The 25,692-nt window shown below is 39.0% G+C and overlaps 1 protein-coding gene across 2 annotated transcripts; it reads left to right on the forward strand.

The window, feature by feature from the left end:
• Positions 1-2,518: 2,518 nt before the first annotated feature.
• MRPL39 (mitochondrial ribosomal protein L39) lies at positions 2,519-25,318 on the forward strand. 2 transcript variants are annotated; one of them, XM_080796965.1, is made up of 10 exons: positions 2,519-2,702; positions 3,449-3,655; positions 5,729-5,868; positions 7,887-7,986; positions 9,166-9,233; positions 11,380-11,492; positions 14,104-14,169; positions 15,078-15,231; positions 19,095-19,142; positions 22,233-22,614. In XM_080796965.1, the coding sequence occupies exons 1-10, from the start codon at positions 2,639-2,641 to the stop codon at positions 22,278-22,280; spliced, it is 1,008 nt and encodes a 335-aa protein (XP_080653091.1). In that variant the 5' UTR covers positions 2,519-2,638; the 3' UTR covers positions 22,281-22,614. The 2 variants fall into 2 exon arrangements, with proteins under 2 accessions (XP_080653091.1, XP_080653092.1); XM_080796966.1 differs by lacking the exon at positions 22,233-22,614 and adding an exon at positions 25,205-25,318 and having other exon boundaries at positions 2,600-2,702.
• Positions 25,319-25,692: the final 374 nt, after the last annotated feature.

Here is a 25,692-nt window from a genome sequence, read left to right on the forward strand (position 1 = left end):
TTTTAAAAAACATATACAATGTTATAATCCTTCATCATTATCCTTTTTGTTATTTAAACTGTCCTGAATTTGTACAACAGGAGCTCTTGTCAAGCTGGATCCTGTGTCCTTTTTACATGTTTCTGCCTGCCTTTTGAGAATTTTCTTGTTTTCTGGCACAGTAAGATGTTCTAGGCTGACCTTTGATATTTACTGCCACAGACCTGATGATTCTTTTCATTTGGGAGAGAGACTAAGAATGAGACAAAGATTTGGGGAGAAAGCTTATAAAGGAGGCCGGAAAGCAGATTTAGCATTAGCAAATATTTTGAGGGAATTCTTTTTTTTTTTTAAGGTTTTATTTATTTATTTGACAGAGATCACAAGTAGGCAGAGAGGCAGGCAGAGAGAGAGGAGGAAGCAGGCTCCCTGCTGAGCAGAGAGCCCAATGGGGGGCTCGATCCCAGGACCCTGGGATCATGACCTGAACCGAAGGCAGAGGCTCTAACCCCTGAGCCACCCAGGCGCTCCTTGAGGGAATTCTTGACCAAAGATTTACCTTGGGTAGGTCTCTCAGGTTTCCCCAAACCCGAATCTCCTCTTCTGGAAAATAAAGATTATTATGCCTATTGAATGAGTAGGTTTGCAAAAATGAACAAACCTGATTGACTGGCATATGTTCAACATTCGATTACCATTACTAACATGCTTCCAACCAAGTTAATTTCTGTGATACTTGAGACTTTCAATTACTGTTTCTTATCTTAAAAGGGAAGGGAATGACACTCCCCGAGCAATTGATGTGAATGTAAAATTTAGAACAAGGAGACGCATGTATGGAGGCAGGGAGTGTTTCATTTTTCTTCCGGTTTTATAACTGGCACACAACCCTGTTTAAAGTGTGCAGCACAAAGACTTGAAACACATGCATATCGCCCAAGGATTAGGACAGAAAGTTAGTATCTGTTGCTTCAGAGATTGTGACGAGAACTTTGAGGATTTATATTTTTAGCAACTTTCAAATATACCATATTGTTAATTACAGTCATCATGTTGGATATTACTTCCCCAGTACTGATTGATCTTATAGCTGGAAGTCTACTTGCTGACCACAGTTCACCCAGGTCCCCAAGGGAAGGCACGGGTGCCATGCCCAGTATTTGTTCTTTAGCCGGCGCCGCCCCCTGGTGGTGACATCTTCCCATTGCAAGTCGGAGCCGAGGGGAAAAGGCCACGGACTTAATTTGTAAACTTAAACGCCCCTTTACAGCCATAGCGTTCGACAACTCTGAAGAAACATCATTATCATACTTCACCTAGGTTCTACTTGCTTCGATAGCAATAACACGCTGTTATGACAAAGGAGTTAGACGCTCAGCTGGAACTTCTCGCAAAGGACGTCAATCATTCAACACGTATCTATTGAGTGCCTACTGTGTGCCGGGCACGGCTCTGGCCCCTTGGGATAAGAGACAAAATTCCACCCCAGTGAGATAGGGAAACTGAGGGACTCCATAAAAATCTGCTTTTTGCTCCTTTTCCTGCTTCAATTCTTGCTAGGACCTGCACCCCCACCTTACACATGCCTTATAATACAAACTGCGTATCCTCTTTGTAAGGGACGTGGAGCGAATGATTTCTTTAGAATAGATCATTTCTATTCTATTCTATTCCATTCAGGTGAGAATGGCGAGGAGGCGTTCCTATGGTATTCGAGACCACCAGAGCTAGACAGCTGGACACCAAGACCCCCCCCCCTCCCCGGGCTCACAGGAGTCAGACCCGAGCCCTCACCTCTGTTCTAACCGGTTTCTGGACGCCTAAGAGGACACCGCCGTCCTCAGTAAAAACTCCCAGGCTCCGAGCAAAGACGAGGCTCTCTCTTTTCCTTTCTGAGTCTCCCAGACACCCTGTCTGGACCCTGACTCTCTCTAGACCTTCCGTAAACCCTGCTTTCCCCTCCTGCGGGCTCGTGTTTCATTTCCATCCTGCACACAGCCAGGGATCCTCTCAAGAGGCTGGGCCTGCGGTACCCCCTCTCAGGGTTCCTAGAGGACCGGCCGGCATCACCAGGATGCCTCTAACATGCTCTCTCTATACTCCAACTACTACATCAACTAATTCGTAAAGAGTCCTACGGCTTATAGAGTTCCAATAAACGCAGAAGCCTGGCACAGGTCCCTCCGCCCACCTAAGAACTCACCCTTGCAAAACCGAGAGTTGAGCTGTCATCAGCGTGACCGGCCGGGCTGACCACGGAAGTCGTCTTTCCCCGGTTTTTCCTCCCCAGAAATATTCTTTGCGGGAGGCCAGGGTTTCGTCCAGCTCTCTGGGCTCGAACTCGCGGAGGCAGGCGGGTGAGGGAGCCAGTCAGACTGCGCGACTCCAAAGAGGGAGGATGTTTCCCGACAGAGCCCCCGGGGTTAGCGGACGTGCCCCGCTACGCGCCCCTGGAACGTACCCCAGCTCCGGACGCCGCTCTCCCGGCACTGATCTTCAGCGAGGCGCAAACGCGCCCCCTAGCGGCGGCCCGCGGCCCGAGCGTGGGGGATCGGAACTAATCTGGTCTACGGAACGCAGGGTGCGTGCTTAGAGTTTCCGGGGAGGGGGTGCAGAAGAGGACCCGCGCGAGGCGATTCTTACCGCAGAGGAGGAGGCAATGGCCGTGGGGATCCGGAGGCTGCGCCTCTGGCGGGCCGCCCCCTGTGGCGGGGCTGGCTGGAGTGAGTGTCAGCGTCCGTGGGGACGAAAAGCGAGGCTTGAGGGATTGTCTGCTCAGATGGGGCCTGAGGCGGGTCCTGGGAGGTCCCACGGGGATGAGGACGGAGGTGGAGCTTTAGGTCCCGGCTGTGGCGGCCCCCGCCGCCTCCCGGCCTGAGGGTCCCGACCTCGGGGCGCAGAGAGCGCGGGAGGAGCTCGGGCCCCTCTGGGAAGGACCCCGCGTCCCGGCGCGAACATGTGCTCGTTCTCCCATTGGAGTACTCGTACTGGCTTTGTCACATCCGCTGTCATTTAGGGTTTGGAAAATAAGCTCAGCATTTCCCGCTCCGGTATTGATCGTTTTGGCGAGGGAGCTCCAGTTCTCCGGAGCTTTCTTGTCCCCAAGGTCTTCCAAAGCGACAGCTTGGCTCCCCTTCCCAGTGACTGGTCTGACTTGGACTCTACTTCCTGGTTACTTTTGGTCTCTCACTGTAAAGCACAGTTTGGAAAACCGGTGGGCAGTGCACATCTGGTGGGGAAAGGGATAAGTTGGAGGGTGGGGGGTCTGGGCGAGCTGCGGATTTCTTCCGTTGGCGTTTTAATCATTAACACTGGAAAGCGGTTCAAGTTGATCTCTGAGCGCATTTTGGCAAACGGCGGTTTAAAATCGCGTGGCCTCCCCTTCCAGTAGGAGGGTGGTGCGGGGTGGGCTATCCCCGGTGCGTTACGCATTCGTTCACTGTTGACATTTCTTGTCACTTCCACCCAGGGTCGATCGCAACATCGCCAGCTTCTCGCCTGTCACCGACAGAACTGATAGAAATGCAGAATGATCTCTTTAATAAAGAGAAGAACAGGCAGTTATCATTAACTCCTCGCACTGAGAAGATCGAAGTTAAACACGTTGGGAAAACCGACCCTGGCACAATTTTTGTGATGAATAAAAACATTTCTACTCCTTACAATTGTGCTATGCGTAAGTAGCGAACCAGTATCCAGTTTTGACGGTGTTACATAAGCTGTGCGGAAGAATGGTTCCGAGGAGGCGAGACTCGGTGGTTGCTCCCTAAACTTGGAGACGTTCTCCTTTATCGAGCATCTTACTCTCTGTTCGCTGTCTTTAGCTCTTTAGAGTCGCGTGGGTCTAGAAACGCCAGCCCTGTCACGCACAGGTGGTCCCCGGACGCGCTTGAATCCGGCTGGGTTTGGGGTGCTGTTAACGGTTTCAGGCGTGAGGAGGCAGAGGTGTTACTAGTGTGCTTGCCCTTTTTAGACAGCACCCTGGGGTGATGGGAGCGGTCACTGTGGGGCTCTCATCAAGGAAATTTGGGGTAGAGGGACTGCCCTGGCCTCGGATGACCTGCTCTTTTGGCCGCCTTTTCCTTTCTAGCTCTTTATGGCCTACTTTCAGTCTTACCTGCTTACCACTTGCCTCCTTGTGTGTTACGTTTTTGTTCATACTATGTTTTCACAGTCCTGTGTCTACATAGTAAATGTGTCAGTGGAAATATGCATGGGGTGAATGTGATGAGGGTCAAATTATGCGTTGTGTTCATATTTTAAAGGAGATAACTGTGCCCTCTGTGTGATTCAGTGTGTACAGGAAAGGTATAGGGCCTCTTTATAGATTATTTGTGATCAAAATGCTTTTATTTTAATTTTTAATTTTTAAAGATTTCACTTAGTTATTAACAGAGAGAGACACATCGAGAGAGGGAGCACGAACAGGGGGAGTGGGAGAGGGAGAAGCAGGCTTCCTGCTGAGCGGGGAGTCCAGTGCCTAGGGAACCCGATGTGGGGCTTTATCCTAGGACCCTGGGATCATGCCCTGAGCGGGAGACAGGCACTTAATGACTGAGCCACCCAGGCACCCCCATCAAAATGCTTTTAAAGTACCTTTGATAGAACTGGTAAATTGAAATTTACCAGTTGAAATTTAGAAAGCTTTCAAAATAGATCTGTACACCAGCATGCTTGCTCATATATATGACTAGCTGCATTGTTTAAACTTTTGGAAAACTCAGTAATGATTTCATTTAAGTAATAAACAATTTTAGTTAAAAGCTTAAGCTAGCGTATTACTCTGGATCTTCCTTTGCTTGGGCACCTGAATTAGTACTTATGATCATTGTTTACTTGTTTTGTGAACATTTCCTGGACCTTTGCTGTGTGACAGGCATTAGCATTACAGAGGAGGTTAAGACAAAGTACAGGTCCTTAAGGAGCTTTGTACGTTTCACACGTAGAGATGAATCCTGTGAGCACCCTCAGCACGACTCCTGCACTGATGCTTGCTTGTCATTCATACCTTCTGACATCACCCAGTATACTTTTGAGTACTTACTATGCTACAGGCATGGTGCTAGGTTCTGCATATACGAGTGAGTGAACAAAACCAGACCTGATCCCCTCTGTATGGAACTTAGACCCTGTACCAGGAGCTTGACCCCTTCTGTGAGAAGCTGTGTACTTGAAAAACATTTAACCAGGGTTGGAGTTGCACTTGCCTTCTGGTCAAAGAACAGGCCAGAGATGATTGGCTTATATGTGAATTCATACTGATAATTAAAAACTGTTACTGGTATTTAACTTGAACAGGCCATGTTAAGGAAGTAAGAGGTGGTTTGGAAGCAAGACCCAAACCCATTTAGACCAGATTTACTCTGGCTATATATTCAGATATTTTCTCTTTTAAGTTATATGGGCACATATCCAAATATATCCATGATGCTTCTCTCTTAATATTTAAGTGTAGCTCTTGGAAAATTGTTTTACTACTTAATAATTGACAGATTAATTTGAAATTAGACTTAGCCTTAATGATTTTTGTAAATAGTTCGGGCAGTTTTGTTAGTAAGAATATATTGGATGTGTTGAATATTTTTTTATTAGTTACAGATGTAAGTTGTAAGACTTTTTTTCCCCTGAAGGAAGTCATTGCAGAATTTTGCTTTTCTGTTGTTTTATTTCTTAATGGAGCACTTAAACATGTAACTTTTCACTTTGGGTTTTGTTAGACTTAGACCTTCAATCTGTTTTAAATCCCTAGATTTAAGTGAGTGGTACTGCAGGAAGTCCATTCTGGCTCTTGTGGACGGACAGCCTTGGGACATGTATAAACCTTTGACCAAGTCCTGTGAAATTGAATTTCTTACTTTCAAAGACCGTGATCCAGGAGAAGTGAATAAGGTATTTCTGCCTCTGTGTTCTTTTTTCCCCCCTAGTTTTCTTCTTCTTCTTTTTTTTTAAATTAAAATACATTTGCTACAGACCTTTAAATGTGCAAATGTGGCCAAGGTCAAATGTAATGTACTAGATAACCAATGTTTTTCTTGTTAGATTAGGCATTTCCACAGTTCAAAAAATCCTTGAACTTGGCATCCTTTCTTTGTATTTTGGTGTGAGAAAAACTATTTAACTTGTCTTTACATTCATATCTTTGCTGCACTGACATTTATTGATCAATCTCTATATTTCATTCCCAATACTGCTTGAATTCAGCCTTTGATCATTGTTGGATTATTTCAGTAACTTTTTAACTCTGCCTCCTGCCCCCATTTTTAATTCTAAAGTCTTCCTGAGTAGCCATGTAAGAGTTTCATTAAGAGACATGACTAAGGATTGTGTCACTTTTTTCCTACCTGGTTACTTTCAGGAGTGACGTGAAAGTTACTCCCCTTCCTTTCCAAGCCCTGTGCGTGATCTGATGCCAGCCTGGCTTTTGAGCTTACTTTCATGGCAGCTTTCCACTTCCTCTTTGCTCTGGTCATACTAAGGGACTTGGTCACTAATGGTTTAGCCTCCTGGCTTTTGCTGATGTTCTTCTTTAACTCTGGGTATTTTCTTTCCTCCCTGTTAAAATCCTATTTCTCTTTTATAGTTCAATTAAAATGCTACCTGCTCTTTGGGATGTTGTCAGTTTCTTCTTGTCAGAACGAATCCCTCTTTTCTTTAGGGCTTCATAGCACTTGGATAAATTTCTCTAGATATAATATTTTAATATTGCCTTGCAATATGAACCGTTGAATGCGTTGGATTCTTGGCTCTGTGAAGACAGGGATTATGTCCTCTGCTGGACCTAGTTCTTGACTTACATACAGTAGGTATTCAATAAGTACATGTTGAAATGAAACACTTAAGAAAATGATAGACATAATAATAGCTCACATCACATATTAATTATGTATCAGGCACTATCTTAGTTGATTTATAGGTATTAACTCATTTACTCTTCATAAAAATCCCATAAAAATGGGTACTATTATTCCTGTTTTCCAGATAAGTAAACTGAAGCAAAGAGAGGTTCAGTAGCTTGACCAAATTTACCAGTTTAGGAGATTGTGGTGCTTGAATTTTAATCTAGGTGTTCTGACTCCGGAGTTCAACAGACATTAAAAACATTTAAGTAGGATAGATGAGGTACATTTTGCTACTTGCCTTCAAAGCCTGGATTTGTTATTTTTAATGTATGGTATGTGGTTCTGTAGAATAAATCCTGGAGCAGTTTCTGCTGCACACAACCAAGTGAGCCCATTTTTTTAGTCCTCAGGCGAGAAGTGCTTATGAAGGTCAGTTGCCCAGTTATAGGTGCCAGTATGGGATGTAGTATGGGCAGGTCTGGTGTGGGACTTGAGTTTCTGTTTATGACTCTGATCAGTCATTGCATGGATACCCACATTAAGCATGTCCATGGGTCAAATGTGCTGGTAAAATGAAAGCCGAGTTAATAGATTGCTTTGCTGTAAATACAAATAACTTGAGTGATGTGCCGTGTGATGTTAGGTAGAGCGTAGGAGTCATAAATTCTTAAAAGTTGAGTTTTTCCTCGCTATTATATATGGTATAAACAGGTTTATATTAATACTTTTTTTTTTTTTTTTTTACTTTAGCACAAGTTTGTTAACAAGTTACCTTTATCTTGGGTTAAACATAAAGTTGCTACCAGATAGTAAAACTGTGTATTGTTTGAATAACATAGTGCATGATATCTGGCACAGAAACATTGCTAACAACACAAGTTGGTGCTTCATTCTTTTGTGCCTGTTGCTTGGGGGAGGTAATGTCATGGCCTGATGTTCCCTATTGCTACATGCTGAGGATGGACAGAGAAAGAGTTCCTAAGTCAAAAGTTAACTTAAATTTTAATACTGAAGAAATGTTAATGAATCTTAGTATGTATTATGTTTGTATGTATTTTATTTTTCTAGGCTTATTGGCGTTCTTGTGCCATGATGATGGGCTGTGTGATAGAGAGGGCATTCAAAGATGAATATGTGGTCAGTTTGGTCAGAGCTCCAGAAGTTCCTGGTAATGTACACACACACATGCATATTTTTGTAATTCTTCAGTGGTTTGATACCTATTTTTGATATTTTATAGAGATGCTTTCTTTTTTTTTTTAGCTTATGTCTAATTTTATGTAATATATACTACTATCATACATATATTCCATTTATAATGGGTAACAAAACGTCTTATTTAATTAATGGAGGTCAGTTATTACATAATGGAATTTGAGGAGAATGTTTCTTTTGAATATGAATTTCATGTAATTACATTGTCTCGGTGTTTGTTTCCCCCCCTTGAAGCATACATTTCTAAATCAAATGTGTGGAGGAAGAGGAAATGAGAATATAAATTGATTTCTGGAGAAAGCTATGTTTAGGTGGCACTATTTCACCAGAAACATCTATTACTCTGGAGAGGAACCATTTTGGGAAGAATGAAGAGTTCACACTCTTTGTAATTTTGGTGAAACTAGGATTTTGCATCAGTATGTGCAGTAGGATCACATTTGTAATTTAAAAAAATATATAGAAGTATATATACCAAAAATATTTAAAAAGTTCAATGAATGATTCTAAGAAGGGCAAAACAACAAAAATAAGGAAGTTTAGAACACAAAAAATTCAGCATTTTATGTCCATTTAGTCATTCACCTACATATTAAATATTTTATTCTTTTGGAATTTTTATGTCTAGTTACTATTTGAAATCTCTGTAGTGATACTATTCTGGAAGGAGACATGAATGTTTAAAAACATACTAGTGGGGGCGCCTGGGTGGCTTAGTGGGTTAAAGCCTCTGTCTTCAGCTCAGGTCATGATCCCAGGGTCCTGGGATCGAGCCCCGCATCGGGCTCTCTGCTTAGCAGGGAGCCTGCTTCCTCCTCTCTCTCTGCCTGCCTCTCTGCCTACTTGCGATCTCTGTCTGTCGAACAAATAAATCTTAAAAAAAAAACCAAAAAGCAAAAAACAAAAAACATACTAGTGATTTTGGGTTAACAAAAGGTGAATTAGTTTTTTGGGTGGGGCAAAGTTGGTAGAACTCTGGCAAGAGCTGGGATAATGGTTACAGTTTTATAATTTGTAGAGTTCAGAGAGATTGTTGGCCCTTCATTTTATGGTCTAAATATTCATTTGTTCCCAATAAGTCACTCTACTATAACAGATTTGACTTTGCCTTTCATTTTGGTTGGATTTACAGTAATCTGTGGAGCCTTCTGCTATGATGTAGTTCTGGATAAGAGACTTGATGAGTGGATGCCAACAAAAGTAAGTATAGTGTTTGGAATATTAATTTTAGAATCTGTGCCTTTTGTTGTTAGAATGAGTCCTAAATTGTTGAATGATATTGCATGTTGAGAATATTTAATTTAAAAGACCCTACTTACCTACCTCCCTACCTGTGTTGTTGGCTTTTTCAATGAATTTAAGATAGAGGCAGATGAAGGGGGTATTCACAATGTGGTCAGTTGTGTGGAAGCTTTGTGTCCTACTTGAAGTACTTTCTTCCTGGTACTGTTCATTCTGTTTCTTAAAATAGTGGTTTTCAAGATGCCCAGAATATAAAATAGAGAAGGTTAACCATCTTGGTTGATGTGGTGGTGGGAAGCTTGGAGCCTTACTTTCTTGAATCACCCGAGCACAATTTGAAAACCACTGCCCTAAACGATTTTAGCCTGTTGCATGCTGTGAGATCTCCCTATACACAAAGGTTACCCTGAAAGGAGGGATAGAGGGTAGAGGATAGAGTGAATTAAGAATCAGACTTTGACAAAGCTAACTCAGATAGCAACAAACTAGACAATTGGTGAATGATCTGATTGTGTAATGAGTGTTGTCCTTGTTGGTCTGGCAACTGAGTAGCACATGGCTAACAAAGATGATTTCGATCAGATGCCCTGTAAGGAGAGTATACTGATGACTTTAAATTGTCAAGCCTAGAAATTCAGTTATCACTGGGGAGAAGAGGCAAATACTTGATTCTTAAGCAAAACTGTATGTCCTACACATGGAAGTCTGGAGATCAGGAAAGGAAAGGTGATGTACCATACCATTTTATCAATGTTACTGTGTACATTTTTTTCACATTTTAACATTTCTGGAAAAAAATATATCTTACAGTACATAGCATCTTATAATTGGTAGTGTTTTTTCCTTAGTGGTATATTTTAGATTTAGTGAAATATTGTAGTTCCTTATTGCAAAATTTTGGTGTTTTTTGTGTCTAGTAATTAGTAATTCTGGCTTTGGAAGTTATTTCTTGTATAATCCTGCTCAAATTGGTTAATATCAAGAAGGACAGCAGAGGGAAATAGGAGGGAACAAAGAGAGAAGGGGAGAGAGGGGAGAGGGAAGAGATGTAGAAAGAAAGGTGGGGGGGTGCAGGGGGTGCAGGGAAGGGATTGGAACTCTTTCTTCACGATCTCTGAACTTGTGTCAGTATAATTTCTCTTTCAGATATGCCCTCAAATTTAAGAAAGGATTCTCACTTGTTGGGGGGTTAAGTAAAAGCTAATGAGATTAAGAGTTCTCATTATGTATGAAACTTGCTGCCTTCTTTTCCTTTTTTTAAATGTAAAACTTTAAATAAAAAAGAAATGTACTAATTACAGGCACCATGGGGTTGGGTGGATCACTTAGAAAAAGTGGTGGAGAGTTACATTCAAGTAACAGTTGTATAAAATCATGAATGTGGATTTGTTATAAATTGTCCCTTTAAGAATGGAGAAGAGTCATTTCATGCAAAAAAATCTAATAGGAAGTTTATGGAAAGAATTTTATTACAAAAATTACTTGCGTAACAGTGCTTGGTCTTTTCTGTATTAGTAATGATTTATAATATGAAAACTCAATTACAGCTTTTATTAAAAGTGTCATAAATATTGTTAATGTGTATTAATCAATCATTTTAATTGCATAAAAGTGACTTTTTACTCAACGTGAATTTTTATATTAAATGTATGCTATATTTTGGGCAGAGCCAATGATGACATTATATTTCCTGGTAAAATGTTCTGAATGACAAACAATAATTTCCCTGTTCATTTAAAAAAGCTTAGTTTTACTTAAAATGTAAGCACATTTTTATATCTTTTTATTAGCATTTTTAATTGCATCATGTTTTAATAAACTGTAAGGGTTGTATAATTTGAATGAAATGTTTATTAAGATTTCTTTGTAGGATTATCTTTAATAATTAGTATAGGCCAATATCTTAATTACAAGTAAATTACAAGTTTCATAGTTAAATTTATGGTCTGAATACCTAATTGTTATAAATTAATAACTCCTAACAAACTTGCTTTTGCTTTTTCTTTTAGTTGGATTTATAATATTTAGCATACAGTTTTATCTGCCTTATGGAGAAATGCTTTTAAGTCAATTGTTACAAAAAGTTAATACTTTCATTTTGAAGGAGAACCTACGTTCCTTCACGAAAGATGCTCACACTTTAATTTATAAAGATCTTCCATTTGAAGCTCTGGAAGTGGAAGCAAAAGTGGCATTAGAAATATTTCAGCGCAACAAGTAAGTGTTGGCTCCCTTGGAAGTGAGATTCAACCTCCTGAAGTTATATGCAATGAAGAAAATTCAGCTCTTAAGAATCTCTGTATCTGATGTGTATGAGACACTTATTTTTAGCTCTCAGATCTCTTTTTCTGTACCAGCCTATTGACTTTGATTCATCTCATTACTTATTTCACAGAGAAAAGACCTCCCCACACTTTGATAATTCTGTTTGTCTTACTTCTCTGTTTCTTTGACCAGAGAAGTCCTTCACTTCATAGCAGCATTGCAGTGTGTTTCCCCTTTTTCCTTTCATCATGAAGTGATAGCATACGCGGAACTGTATCATTTTGTTCACTTGGCAGCCTTTCCTTCTCACCCTCCTACTCTTTAAATGACAGGGGTGAGATAGAGAATGCCAGTGCTCTGGAGGGAGCTAACATCAGAATAAAACATTCACACAGCCAGATCTTAGTCTTCTGCACCAGAATTATTCATCTGGTGGATTTTCTTTGCCAACATTTTAAATCCTCCCTGGGTCCTCGGTCCCCTTTCTCACTCAGAAAACTTATACTTTAGCTTCTTCTACTAATTGTAACAACATAGACTATGTTTTAATATTAATCTAATTGAAATTAGAACCAATTAGGGAAATCTTCATTGCAAAAAGATGACATAGATACTAGATTCTTAAGACAGAATATACCCCTGCAAATCATTCAAGGTTATGGGTTGGAATTTCTTTAGGTATTTATAAAATGAGATGTAAGTTTGCATAGGGATGGTTTATAATATTTTGCATATCCTGGAACCAGTGTACTAAGAAAGCAGTAGGAACATACTAGTTTAACTGAACTAGACTGCAGGTAGTTCTGTAGACCCAAAGCATCATTGATTCTACAAGAAAATTCCTTATATTATTAGAACATATCAAGACACTAACTGTGCTACAATTCTAGGGTTGTGCTGTCCAGTGGAGATATAATGTAAGCCATCTATATAACTAAATTTTCTAGTAGCTACATTAAACAAGTCAAAAGGTGAAGTTAATTTTAGTAATACATTTTATTTAAACAATATATCTAAAATGTTAATTCAGCATGTGATCAATATTACAAAATTGGTGATACTTTACAGTTTTTCATGCTAAGTCTTCAGAATCTCATGTAGTTTACTTTTTTTTTTAAAAAAGATTTTGTTTATTTATTTGACAGAGAGAGAGATCACAAGTAGGCAGAGAGGCAGGCAGAGAGATGGGGGGAAGCAGGCTCCCCGCCTTGCAGAGAGCCCGATGCAGGGCTCAATCCCAGGACCCCGAGATCACAACCCAAGCTGAAAGTAGAGGCCTAACCCACTGAGCCACCCAGGCTCCCCACTCTAGTTTACTAGTTTACTCTTAAGGCACATTTCAGTTAGGGCTAATTACATTAAGTGCTCCATAGCCACCATAGTGTACTCTAGATGTTCATTCCACGAGATTTCCCATTCCCTCCACTCCACTTTCCAAGTCTAGGAGGGCTTGTAGAAAAGTTAGTTGAATGTGTGGAAGGAGGTTTAGGGATGGTTTGGGGGCAAGTTTGAGGGGACAGAGAATTTTGGATGGTTAAGGTAGGTCAGTGATTAGACCTTCTGCTGTAGGGGGAGCCTTACATGGCTTTGACTCCCAGGGGACAGGTGCATCTCTTAGAGGTGGGTCAAGAGGGACAAATATTAAGGGAACTGGCTCCCTTCATAATGTATGGGGGGCTTTGGCAGAAGGGGTATGGCAGTAAGTAGATGTTTTCACGTCAACTCATGCTTCCCAACTTTGCCATACACCCATCTAATACTCATTTAGCTCTGGGGTAAAGAGGGCCCTTAATAGTGGTAAAATTATGATTTGAACCTGGGTTGTGCAGTTCCATCTCTGCTATTAGCTGTAGTGACAGGATTGGGTAGATTTGAGAAACATTTAGGCAGTAGAATTGACATGACTTGGCAATGAATTGGATGGAGAGGGTGTGGCAGGAGAAGCAGGAATCAAGGAAATCTCTGAAGGTTTTCACTTAGACGTGTGGGTGGTCGGTGGTATCATTTACTAAGCTACGAAACTCAGGAGTAAGAATACATGTGGCAGGAAAAGAAGGAGTAAATTTTTGCTCTGTTTGAGAATTGCAGAGTGTAAGGTGCTTGTGAAACAGTCTAATAGATGTTCAGGAGGGTCTTAGATATGTAGTTCAGGGCTCATAAGAGGGATGTGGATTAAAAGCTGAACTGTGGAAGGAGGGAAACAGAAGTGGGATTAGAGCTGTGCATGTTAAGGAGCTAGCCCAGGGAGGATGCTTAGTGAAAAGGGGCTGTAGGACAGGTCCACTGGAGAGTGGAGAAGGGGAAGAGTGGCCAGAGAGTTAAAATAATAGATAAGCGGTAGGGAGTGTCGCGGAAGCCAGAGGAAAAGAGCACTTGGAGAGATGGAGTTTGGTGGAGTTGTGAGGCTGTGGCCAGACTGAAGGACGTGAGGCGTGAAGGGGAGGCTCCAAGTGTAAACCCCTCTTTCAAAAACTATGGCTAAAGAGGAAGAGAAAAGGGAGGGGTCCTTTAAAAATGTTGTATATTTAGAAGTAAAAATTTTTTTTTCTTTGCCGCTTTTTAGGTACAAAATGGATTTCATAGAAGAGAAGGCATCTCAGAACCCTGAGAGAATAGTTAAACTACACAGGTAAGTAAAAATAAATTGTCTGTCATGCTAATTTATAGGAAGATGTAGCTTTATTGTCGTTACCCAATGTGGTGTATGACTGCAAAAGATGAATTTGTACTCAAATTTGTTATTTTCATTATCTTATTTTCTGTTGCTTTGTTCATTGTTTTTGTAGGGTGGTAACTGGATGATTTAAATTATCTTCAGGAGCAGTTCTGGTTTCTGTTCCTCATTCTATTGTTTGTTATTTTTATTTCAGCGTTTCAAGAGTTGAAAACCATTATTTAAAAATGTGATTTTCAAAAGTTAATTTTGAAATTGGGCAAAATATTCATTGCTACGAATTGAACATAATTCATGTGTATTCACAAATGTCAATACTGACTAATTACTACTTACGTTACATATAAGTAAGTAAAATAGGAATGTGCTGTCTGATACAGGGATGAGGGAGGTAAGATAATGCATAATGCGTATGCAGAATTGACTTTATGACCTATATCTTTTTTTCTCAGCCTCATGTTTTCTTGACTCAGAGTTAATTATTTTCTACAAAGCTGCTCTTCGGACAATCTGTTGTATACATTGAGTTCCTAACTCTATTACGATGAGTTGTTACAAGGTTGTAGATGATCAGTTTTAGAAATTGTATTTACTCGATATCACGATGCATTCAGTGGTCTTAAAAATCTCTATAAAATTTTATCAGTGCTAATGAAGAACAGGGTTCACTTGACTTTAATTTTCATAGTTTTAGCCTCTTCACTTGAGATTATTGTGTCAGGAGCAGTAGAGAGTGAATTGACCCACATGAAATGATCTTGACTTGGGGGCATTGTCCCAAAGAGAATAAATAGATTTTTTCCAAACTACTGTAAATGGTTTCATTTTGAGGTTTAATGTGTTTGTTTTTAAAATCAAATCAGGTTTGGTGACTTCATTGATGTGAGTGAGGGTCCTCTTATCCCAAGAACAAGTATTTGTTTCCAGTATGAAGTGTCGGCAGTTCATAATCTTCAAGCCACCCCGTTGAGTCTTGTACGAAGATTCCAGGGTCTGTCTTTACCCGTACACTTAAGAGTAAGTAAAGCTTAAAGTTTCAGATCGTCCAGTTTGGGGGTGGGTGGGATTCTGGTCTTGATTTTATACCAATTTTAAGGACATACATTTTAATTTTCATTAAGTTGTGTGACACTAATACTTTGTAAATTCAGGTTTATGATAAAAACAATGTTCCCTGGAATGTAAACTCATCATTCACAGAAGAAATACTAGTTGAAAAAATTGAATCAAACTGGGATAGTAATTTTAATTTTTCGAGTTAGTATAGGGAAGGAGGGTGCACTGAAGATTACTGGAGTGCATATTGGTAAGGCCTTCTGGAATGTCTTTTGGGTTTAGGTTTGGCAGACTTTTCTCCTTAATTTTCCTAATCTATTTATGACCCAGAGTCTGTTATTTTCCATATTCCCACTCCTTGTTAATGCTTTTTTTTTAAATTCAACTTTGGATTTTGAGATAATTCAAAATCTGTGTAGGTTCATATGTAGTTATAAGAAATAATAGTTTTCCCAATGATAACATCTTGCAAAACTATAGTACAGTTTCACAGCCAGAGTATGGTCATTGATATAATGAGGATATAGTACAGTTTCTTTACAGGGCTCTCTCCTGTTGGCCCTTTATAGGCATACCCACTCTTCTCTGCCCCACCTCTACTTCCTCACCTCTGGCCACTATTAGTCTGCTCTCTCCTCCTACAAATTTTCGTTTCAGGAATATCATGAATGGAATAATATATTATGTAATCTTTGGGGATTGGCTTTTTTTTCTCAGCATAATTCTCTAAGGATTCATCAAGATTGTTGTGTAGTTGGTTCTTTTTTATTGCTGTATAGTATTCTGTGGTATAGACCTACTGTGTATTGTTTAACCATTCACCTGTTAAAGGATATTTGTTTTTTTTTTATAGTTTTTTGGCTATTATGGATAAAGCTGCTATGAACATTTGTGTATAGGTTTTTGTGAATATGTATTCTTGTTTCTCTGGGATAAATGCCCATGAGTGCAATTGCTGGGTCATATGGTAGGCATATACTTAGTTTTTTTTTTTTTTTTAACATTTAAAGATTCTATTTGTTTATTTGACAGATAGAGATCACAAGTAGGCAGAGGCAGAGAGAGAGAGGAGGAAGCAGGCTCCCTGCTGAGCAGAGAGGCCGATGCGGGGCTCGATCCTAGGACCCTGGGATCATGACCTGAGCCAAAGGCAGAGGCTTTAACCCACTGAGCCACCCAGGTGCCCCTATACTTAGTTTTTAAGAAACTATCAAACTGATTTCCAGAGTGACTGTACCATTTTACCATTTCTATCAACAATGTGTGAGTAATCAGTTTTTTGATCATTGCCAGCATTTGTCACTGTTTTTAGCCATTATGATAGGCTCGTAGTGATTTTATACTGTAGCTTTAATTTGCATTTTCCTGTTGGCTAATTGTGTTGAACATCTTTTCATGCATTTATTTGCCATCTGTATATCTTTTTTGGTGAAAAGTCTGTTTATGTTTTTTGTTTATGTTCTAATTAGGTTTTTTTTACTGCTGTTGAATTCTGAGAGTTTTTTTCCTAGTATATTATGACTACTAGTTTTTCATTATGTATATATAACAAGTTTGCATATATTTTCCGTCAGTAGTTACATCTTTTCATCCTTCTAACAGAAGATTAGAAGTTTGGCAGATCAGAAGTTTTTAGTTTGATGAAGTTTAGTTTATCAGTTTTTCTGTTTATGGATCATGTTTTTGGTGTTAATTCAAAGAATTCTTTACCTGGACCTAGAGCCCAATGATTTTCTTTCTTTTTTCCCCCCTAAAAGTCTTATAGTTTTATATTTAATTCTGTGTTCCATTTTGTGCTAAATTTTATATAATGTCTGAGATTTATGTTGCGGTTCATTTTTCCTGCCTATACATGTCAAATTGCTCCAGCATCATTTATTAAAAAGGCTCTCCTTCCTCCATTAAATTGCTTTTGCACCTCGTTAAAATCATTTGGGCATATGCCTATGGTTCTATTTCTGGGTTCTCTATTCTGTTCCATTGATTTGTGTGTCTGTCCTTCTACCAGTATCATGGTCTTGATTTCTGTAGCAGTAAATAGTTCTTGAAATCAGGTAGAATAATTCATCCTGTGTTGTTATTATTTATAAAAATTGCTTAAATTATTTTAGGTTCTTTGCCTTTTCATTTAATTTTAGGATAATCTTTCTGTATTGACAAGTCTTACTGGGACTTTGATAGGAATTGTATTTAACCTGTATATCAATTTGGGGAGAATTGATGTCTTTACTAAATTGTATCTTCTAGTCTATGAACATAGTATATCTTTCATTTAAATCCTTCATCTCATTCATCAACATTTTGTACTTTTTAGCATTTGTCCTTGACACATTCGATTTTTCTCCACGTACCTGTTTCCTTTGCTAGCTTTCTGCATTTCAGTAAATGACACCATCTACTTAGCTGTGAAGTAATCCTTGATTCTCCATTTCCCTCCCATCTATGCTCTATCCCATTCATTCATCAGCAAGACCCTTAAATTTTTAACACTGAAACATGCCCTGAGTCCCTACGTCACACAGCATCACATCTGCTACCACCACCTTTTCCAACCCGTCTTACTCTTCACCCCTTCCTTGCTTTCACTCTGGCCCCTGAAGCACATTCCTTACTTAGTATTCAGAATGACTTTTTTCATATACAAATCAGATCATGTAATCCCTTTGCCCTATGCATTTCAGGGGCTTCTTATAAAAATCCCAACCCTGGGGGCACCTGGGTGGCTCAGATGGTTAAGCATCTGCCTTCTGCTCCGGTCATGATCTCCAGGTCCTGGGATTGAGCCCTGCATCGGGCTTCCAGCTCAGCAGGGAGCCTACTTCTCCCTCTCCTTTCCCCCCTTCTTGTGTTCTCTCCTTCTCTGTCTGAAATGAATAAAATCTTAAAAAAAAAAAAAAAATCCTAGCCCTTTACCTTGTCTCACAAAGCCCTACCATTATCTGGCCCTTGTCTGCCTATCTGACCTCTCATACCACTTTCTCCATCATGCACTGTCTTCCAGCCACACCAGAGGGTCTGCACCCACTGTTCATTCTGCTGGAGTCAGGTGTGGTTTTCCCTTTAAATATACAATGCTGCTCTTTTCTCCAGAAGCTTACATGTGTATACAGTAATTTTATCTTTTATCATAGATTTTACCAGGTCATTGAGTGCGACATAGTCACTGACCCACCTGTATCCCTCAGTATCAGCTTTAAATGACTTAGTAAAATTGATGCAGTCCTTAATGCATTTTATACAGTTTTCATCTGTGCATTCTGAGAATCCCCAACTGTATACAATTTTTAAGAATTAAGTAATTGGTTCTATAATTGTTTTGTCTCCATTAGTTTTTACTTGCTCTTTAAGGTAATTTGCTAAATCCTCTAAAACTGCCATTTCAGTGTGAAGGTGTCACCATCGGTCAACACTGGTCACCATCAGTTCTTGATGAACCTCTCCTTGTGATTGCTAGTGATTTGAAGAATGACCTCTAGTTTGTTGAAAATGGATGTTTAGGAAAAGAACTGCAGCTCATGGGAAAATGAGGCAGAGTTTTGCTTCCCATTAGAAGGAATGTTGTCTGTGATGGTGATGATTAGGAAGGATAAAAGAGGACGAGTGGCATTTTCAGTGTTATGTCTGGTGTTCTTACATGCCAAACATAGCAACTGTCCTGTAAAGTACCTTTTCCCCTCCGGAATCTACTTTTGTAACTGCTTAGGCTCGTTAGTACCGCCTGAGTTCTTATGTATTTGTTTTGTTTAAAACCTACTTAAGACTCATTTCCTTTTATTTTAACTTTATTGCTTTATTTAATTCATAGTGAATCTTTTCTTTTCAAGGCACATTTTACGATATGGAATAAGCTGTTGGAAAGATCTCGGAAAATGGTAAGTGTTTTTGACAGCTAGTGAGTACTGTTCCATGAAGAAATTTTTACTGGAATCAAGCAACAACACAACAACAAATAAAAAAGAGAAGAAAAGAAAACAAAAGAAAAAAGTAATTAGTTGTCTCAATAGCTAAAGCAGTGTTATAGTTGGTGACCCCAGTAGTATCTTGGCAAGAGAATAGTTGTAATTTGGCATTTCTCCTGTTTTATTTGTTAATATCATGGAGATGATACTGTAGAACTTGAAGAAGAATAAGAATGCTGCTCTATAGTAGTAATAGTTCTTAGTGGGTCCAGTGGTGTTAATTAGGTCTTTGATAATTTTTTTGTAAACTTAATGAGCATTGGAAGATTAAAGTTTGTCAGATATATTTTGAAAGTGCCTTGACTATTGGTTGACATATTAAATGTGCAAATGTCCTGAAGAACAGTATTTGAGTACTTGTGTTTTGTAGTTCATTCTGTGTCAGGCCTTTAAACTGACACAGTAGGGATGATTGTGATTTCACCAGTAGGAGTGATTGTATTTCTTGACCTATTCTATCCCTATTTACTCTTTCATAGGCTAAGTGCTCGTCCTTTACGTACATTATTGAATAGCTGTTCCATGTAATTTGGCCTCATGAACCCTTCCTAGTTACCCTAATTTTCCACTCTAGTCAAGCTTGCAAGCATATATCAAACTTTTTCTTTTCTTCTTTTTCGTTTTTTTTTTTTTTTTTTTTTTTAGTTTGCAATCTTATATCACTTTATTTTTTCCCAGCTTTACTGAGATATAATTGATATATATATATAGCATTGTATAAGTTTAAGATGTACATTGTAATGATTCGATATATGTATGTATTGCAAACTAATTACCACAATAAGGTTAGCCTTGCCATCACCTCACAGAGTTACATATTCTGTGTGTGTGTGGTAAGAACTTTTAAAATCTACTCTCAGTAACTTTCAAATATATGATATTAGCATTGTTAACTCAGATTTATTTTCAAGTTTGTTTGTTCATGGCACTTTTTCTGTCTGGACTCTGTCCTTTTCTCTTCCTCTCTGTGAATGAATACATCCTACTCATTCTTCAGTACCTCATCCAAGTCTTACCGTCTTCATGAACCATTTGCAAAGTGACCTCCGAACAAATATCCATTCTTACAATTTCCACTTGATTATATATCTGTTCATATGGTTTTTCAGTTGTTTTTGCAAGTACATTTATATTCAGTCTGTTAACCCATTCAGGGTTTATTATATATGTGTCATGGCAAATTTTGAGCCCAACCTTTGGTGTATGGGTTACCTGGTAAGTATTGATTATTTTTTATGATGATGTACAAACCTAGTCTCTATTAATGAATTTACAGATAGAATTTATTGCTGAGGCACTTAGTCATAATGTTCTTGTGTAAAGAGTACATGTAATTTCCTCATGAAAAGAAAGTACTTTTGAATGGATAGAATAATTTTGTTTCTTTGGTCACAATGATCATTTTATTATTTATTTTTAATTTATATATATACATATATATTATTCAAGTATAATTAACACACAGTGTTATATTAGTTTCAGGTGTACAATACAATGATTCATCAATTCTATACATTTACTCAGTGCTCATCACGATAAGTGTGCTCTTAATCCCCTTCACCATAATCATCATTTTAGGTTAGGAAACTAGAGGAGAAATGAGTTTATAATAAATGTAGAAAAATAGTAGGGGTAGTAACCTAGAGTATGTAATAGGAATCAGGAAATAGCTGTTTTTGCAACATTTATTCTGGTTCAGTTTCCTTCTGTCCATTTTGTTTAAAGGGAGTAGGTTAAACATATGGTACATTGATTCAACTAGCACAGGCATGTCGAATGTGTGTTACGTGCCAGGAGCTCTAGGTAAAGAAAGGAATAAAACCTACTTACTGGCCTCAGGGAGGCTACCTTAATGGAAACTAGACTTGCAAGCTGACAGTTGGGTGTACAAGTGGAATTCTGGCATACAGCAAAGGACCCAGACTAAGCTGGAGGATTGGTTAAGGAGGTTTTCCCAGGGATTGGTGTTGCTTAAGTTGGCTTAGAGGATGACTGAAAGTGGGCCTGGCAGATAATTTGCTTGGGGATGGGTTGGTGGTTATCTCAGAGGAGATAATGCCTAGAGAGATGGAGGAATGCAGAGAGGGACGAATATAAGATGGATCTGAATGTACAGTCTCATGTAGGGTGGGTGATGAATCCAACAAAGTCTTTTGGAAATAGCGTATGAAGAGGGGCTTGTCTTCCATGCTAAAGAATTTGCATCCCCCTCCTGGAAGTGATTGGGGGTCACTGGGGAATCTGAAAAAGGCAGTAACCTATGGGTCAGCTATTCGTGTTTAAAAGCTTACTCTGGGGCAGCATGGAAGAAAGCTGTGACTTAAACTAGCAGTCCTGTTAGAGGGATAGAAGGTGGTGAGATCCTGAAGTTCAGGTGTGGCAGTGAGAGTCACTCAGGTAGAATTAGTAGGACTGTTGGTTGAATATGCACGTAAGAGAACAGTGGATTCTCAAATGGCAAGTGTGGGCAGCTGGGTAGAGACCATCACAGAGATAAATAATGCTGGAGGTGGGGTGAGTGTCGGGGTGATGAGGAGCAAGTTTAGCTGTTTGATGTGTTTGAGTGACACAGAATAGAAATGTGGATGTACAGATACCTTTTTCTACTAAACCTGTAATATACCATATTTAAAATAGAATTATACCTCCCAAGAAAATCCGTTGATTTAAAATACTGTGTTACAGCATTGCTGGTATTTTTCTTACGTGAATGATTTCATTTTGTAATTGAAAAATAAAATGACAGACTGGAGAAGCCTAGCTATATGCTTCAGATTATATTTTTAATGAAATTGTTGTACTTTACATGATAATTTATATTGGGAACCTGGCCTTGTGTGTTTTCTTCTTTTTCTGCTTAACTTTCTATAATAATTACTAATGAAGGAGAAAGACCAAGGGTTATTATAGGAAAAGGACTATGGAATGATTTAAAATGGTGGGGGAAGGGTAAAACTAAAAGTGGTTATTTATTAGAAAAGTAAAGTATTCATGTATTTACAGGTAACTGAAGATCAAACTAAACCTACAGAGGAAAGTGCATCGACCTAATAACTTCCTAAAATTTAAATATGTATAATAAAATAAAAGTTTTATGTGAAGTATTTGTGTGTGCTTATAAAGACTAACTATTGGGACACCAGGGTGGCTCGGTTGGGTGTCCCACTCTTGGATTTGGCTCAGGTCATGATCTTGGGGTCATGGGATCGAGCCCTGTGTCAGATTCAGTGCTTAGCATATGGGCACCATGCTCAGGGTGAAGTCTGCTTGGGATTCTTTCTCTCACTCTGGCTCTGCCCCTCCCCCTCTTTGAGTACTCCCTCTAAAATAAATAAATAAATCTTAAAAAAATAAAGATTAACTATCTTTTTTCTCCCTAAGACTTACACTGATGTTTATTTTCCCTCTATTATTATTATACACTTTTTACTTTCTTTAAAGGTTAAAACGACTTATGCTGTTCACAGTAAAAATTTTATGCAGAAACAACCCTGTCCTCTCTGACTCCCCAGATAGAACACTTTGACATGTTTTCTCTGTTCAGTCCTTTTTCTACATGTATAAACATATATGTATAAATACAAATGGAATCTTTAAACATTTTAAAAACAAAAGATAACATAAAAACATTTTAAAAACTTGAAAGATCATACTAGTTTCCATTTTTGCCATTTTAAACAATGGTACAATAAATATTCTTGTACAGAAGTGCAAGTGTTTTCTGGATAGGTTAACTGAGAATTTACTAATTAACTGAATATTCGCTATATACTGGCCATGATGCTAAGCCTTCCACATGGAATCTCTTATTTAATCCTCACAATGTGTTGAGAAAGTGTTTCTGTTTTGTAAATGAGGAAACAGACCATAGAACTGGCCAGTAGCAAAGCCGGAATTTGGACCCAGGTAACTTCACTTATCCTCTGCACTGCCTCACATATAAATACTTTGTAGGAATAGATTTCTGATGGAGTTACTGGCAGATGCTACCAGATCTTAGCCTCCCAAAGGTTTTGCCAAATGGCAGTCCCAATAACAGTTCCTGCTTTCCTGTGACTGAGGCAAGTCTTGTCAGTCTGTTAAAACTGTTTTGCCAAAAAATTTCTTCCTGGGTGTAGTGCACAGGTTTCTTCTGAAGAGTTTATTTCTTTCCTGGTGGGATCTACTTCTTCCTAGAGACCATATCTTCCTTTTGCTTTATTAACTTTTTCACTGTGCTGGAGTCCATAGTAAGTTACATCTTGAGAAAAAGCATCTAAGAGGTTGCATGTCTAAAGTACCTTTGTTTTACAAACTTAAATTTGGTCAGCTGTTTGGCTGGTAGAGAATTGTAGATTGAAAAATAATTTTCTGTCAAGACTTTGAAAGCAACTCAAGTATCTTCTGGCAATGTTGCTAATGAAAATTTGATACTCATCTGATTTTTTTCCTTTTTATATAAGCTATTCTCTGGAACCCTGCCTTCCTCCATACCATTCACCCTGCCATACACCCACATGCGTACACACCCTGGATACTTTTAGGATCTTAATGTTCTTGGTGTTAGAAAGTGGTAAATTTTATGTCTGTATCTAGATTTTTAATTTTTTTTTTGACATCTCTTGAGCTCTAGGAAGTTTTTATTTCTAAATATTTTTCTTTTCTGTTTCTCTAATACCTTTTATTAGATTTTGGATCTTCTGTATTGGTTTCCTGTGTTTCCCCTCTCTCCTCTTTTTTTTTTTTTTCATTTATATCCTTATCTTTTCAATTGAACTTCTTATATCACTGACAGTTATGATGGGGGTTTTCTCAATGCTAGAATGAAGAGCTTTTCAGTCTTAGTCATAGATTTCTTTACTGACTGCTCTCATTGTTCCCAGATAGTGCTCCCACTTATTTCATGAGATCCTTCCATTAGTTTCCTGGAGGAAAATACTGGGATTCATGCCCTTCTGTATTTGTTGATATGGGATGTGGGGTCAAAGTCAGCTGGTTTGTATATAGAGTTTTAATCCCTTTTTTTAAAAAATATTTTATTCATTTATCTGACAGATCACAAGTAGGCAGAGAGGCAGGCAGAGAGAGAGGAGGAAGCAGGTTCCCTGCTAAGCAGAGAGCCCGATGCGGGACTCTATCCCAGGACCCTGGGACCATGACCTGAGCTGAAGGCAGCAGCCCAACCCACTGAGCCACCCAGGCGCCCCTTAATCCCTTTCTTTTTAGCCCTTCTTCTGTTTTCTGTCTTCTACCACCGGAGCTTCTCCAGGCTCATCTGGGCAGGTTGGCTGTCTCTTCTGACAGGCTCTCTCTACATACATTCTAAATGGTGACATCCTCTACTGTTCTATTGGTCCCATCTTTTGGAAATTCTCCTCTGCTGCAACTTTCCTCTCCCATCCTCTTGGTGAATTTATATTTCGATTTTTAAAAAATTATGAACTATTTTGACCATACAGAAAAATAACAAAATAATTTAACCCCTGTTTGAGGAGATATTTATTCTACTTTTTTGGATACCTAGCACTGCTTGAACATCCACTCTGACAACTTCCCACTCTATGGATCTTATCTCCATAGAGTAGAAGTAGTAGTAGAAGGGGAAGAGTAAAACATAATTTCCAAAATTTCCTTGTAGCTGGGGGCTCAGGCAGGCATCCTAGGTCCCCAGTTAGACATACGTGTATGAAATTGAGACGGGACACCGTGAAGACAGTGTGGCTCATGGGATCCATTTTGTTAGGGGAGCAATGACTTGTGGCTTTCAAGGCCGCAGTGGTTCAGTGAGCTATGCTCAGTAGTTCTCCCCCTACAGCTGCTCTGCTGTAATGACATGTTTCGGAGTTGTATAACCAGATTGCCAAGCCTGAGGCCATTTGTGAGCCATTTGTTTTTTGCTTAAACTGGCAAAGCAGATCCTGTTAGCAGCCAAGAATGTTGACATATAGTCACTACCCAAATTTAACCATTGTTAACCTTTTCCTTATTTATTTCAGATCCTTCTTTTAAAATAAAAAGCTACCTATCCGTTGAAAATCTCCCTTTTGTCATTTCCTTCCAAGAACTACCACCTTTTTTGTGCATATCCTTAACCCTTCATGATTTGCAAGGTATAGTATCCTCTGTGTTTTAAACTAAACATAATTCATTTCATGATATGTATCCTTTTAAAGTTTATCACTCAGCATTTTGTTTTCACATTTAACATGTAGATATGTGTAGAGCTAGTTTATGTGCAGAGCTGGTTGATAACGTTTACTATTCTATTGTGTGATTAATCCCACAGTTAATTAATTTCTCTTGTTGTTGGCCATTGAGGATGGTCTTGATTTTTTATTTTATTTTATTTATTTTTTTAAAGATTTTATTTCCAAGTAATCTCTGTACCCAACATGGGGTCAAACCCACAACCCTGAGATCAAGAGTTGCATGCTCCACAAACTGAGCTAACTAGGTGCCCCTTTTTAGCACTACAAAAAACATT

The sequence above is a fragment of the Martes martes genome (genome assembly GCF_963455335.1).
Source record: "Martes martes genome assembly, chromosome: 1".
Lineage (NCBI taxonomy): Eukaryota > Metazoa > Chordata > Mammalia > Carnivora > Mustelidae > Martes > Martes martes.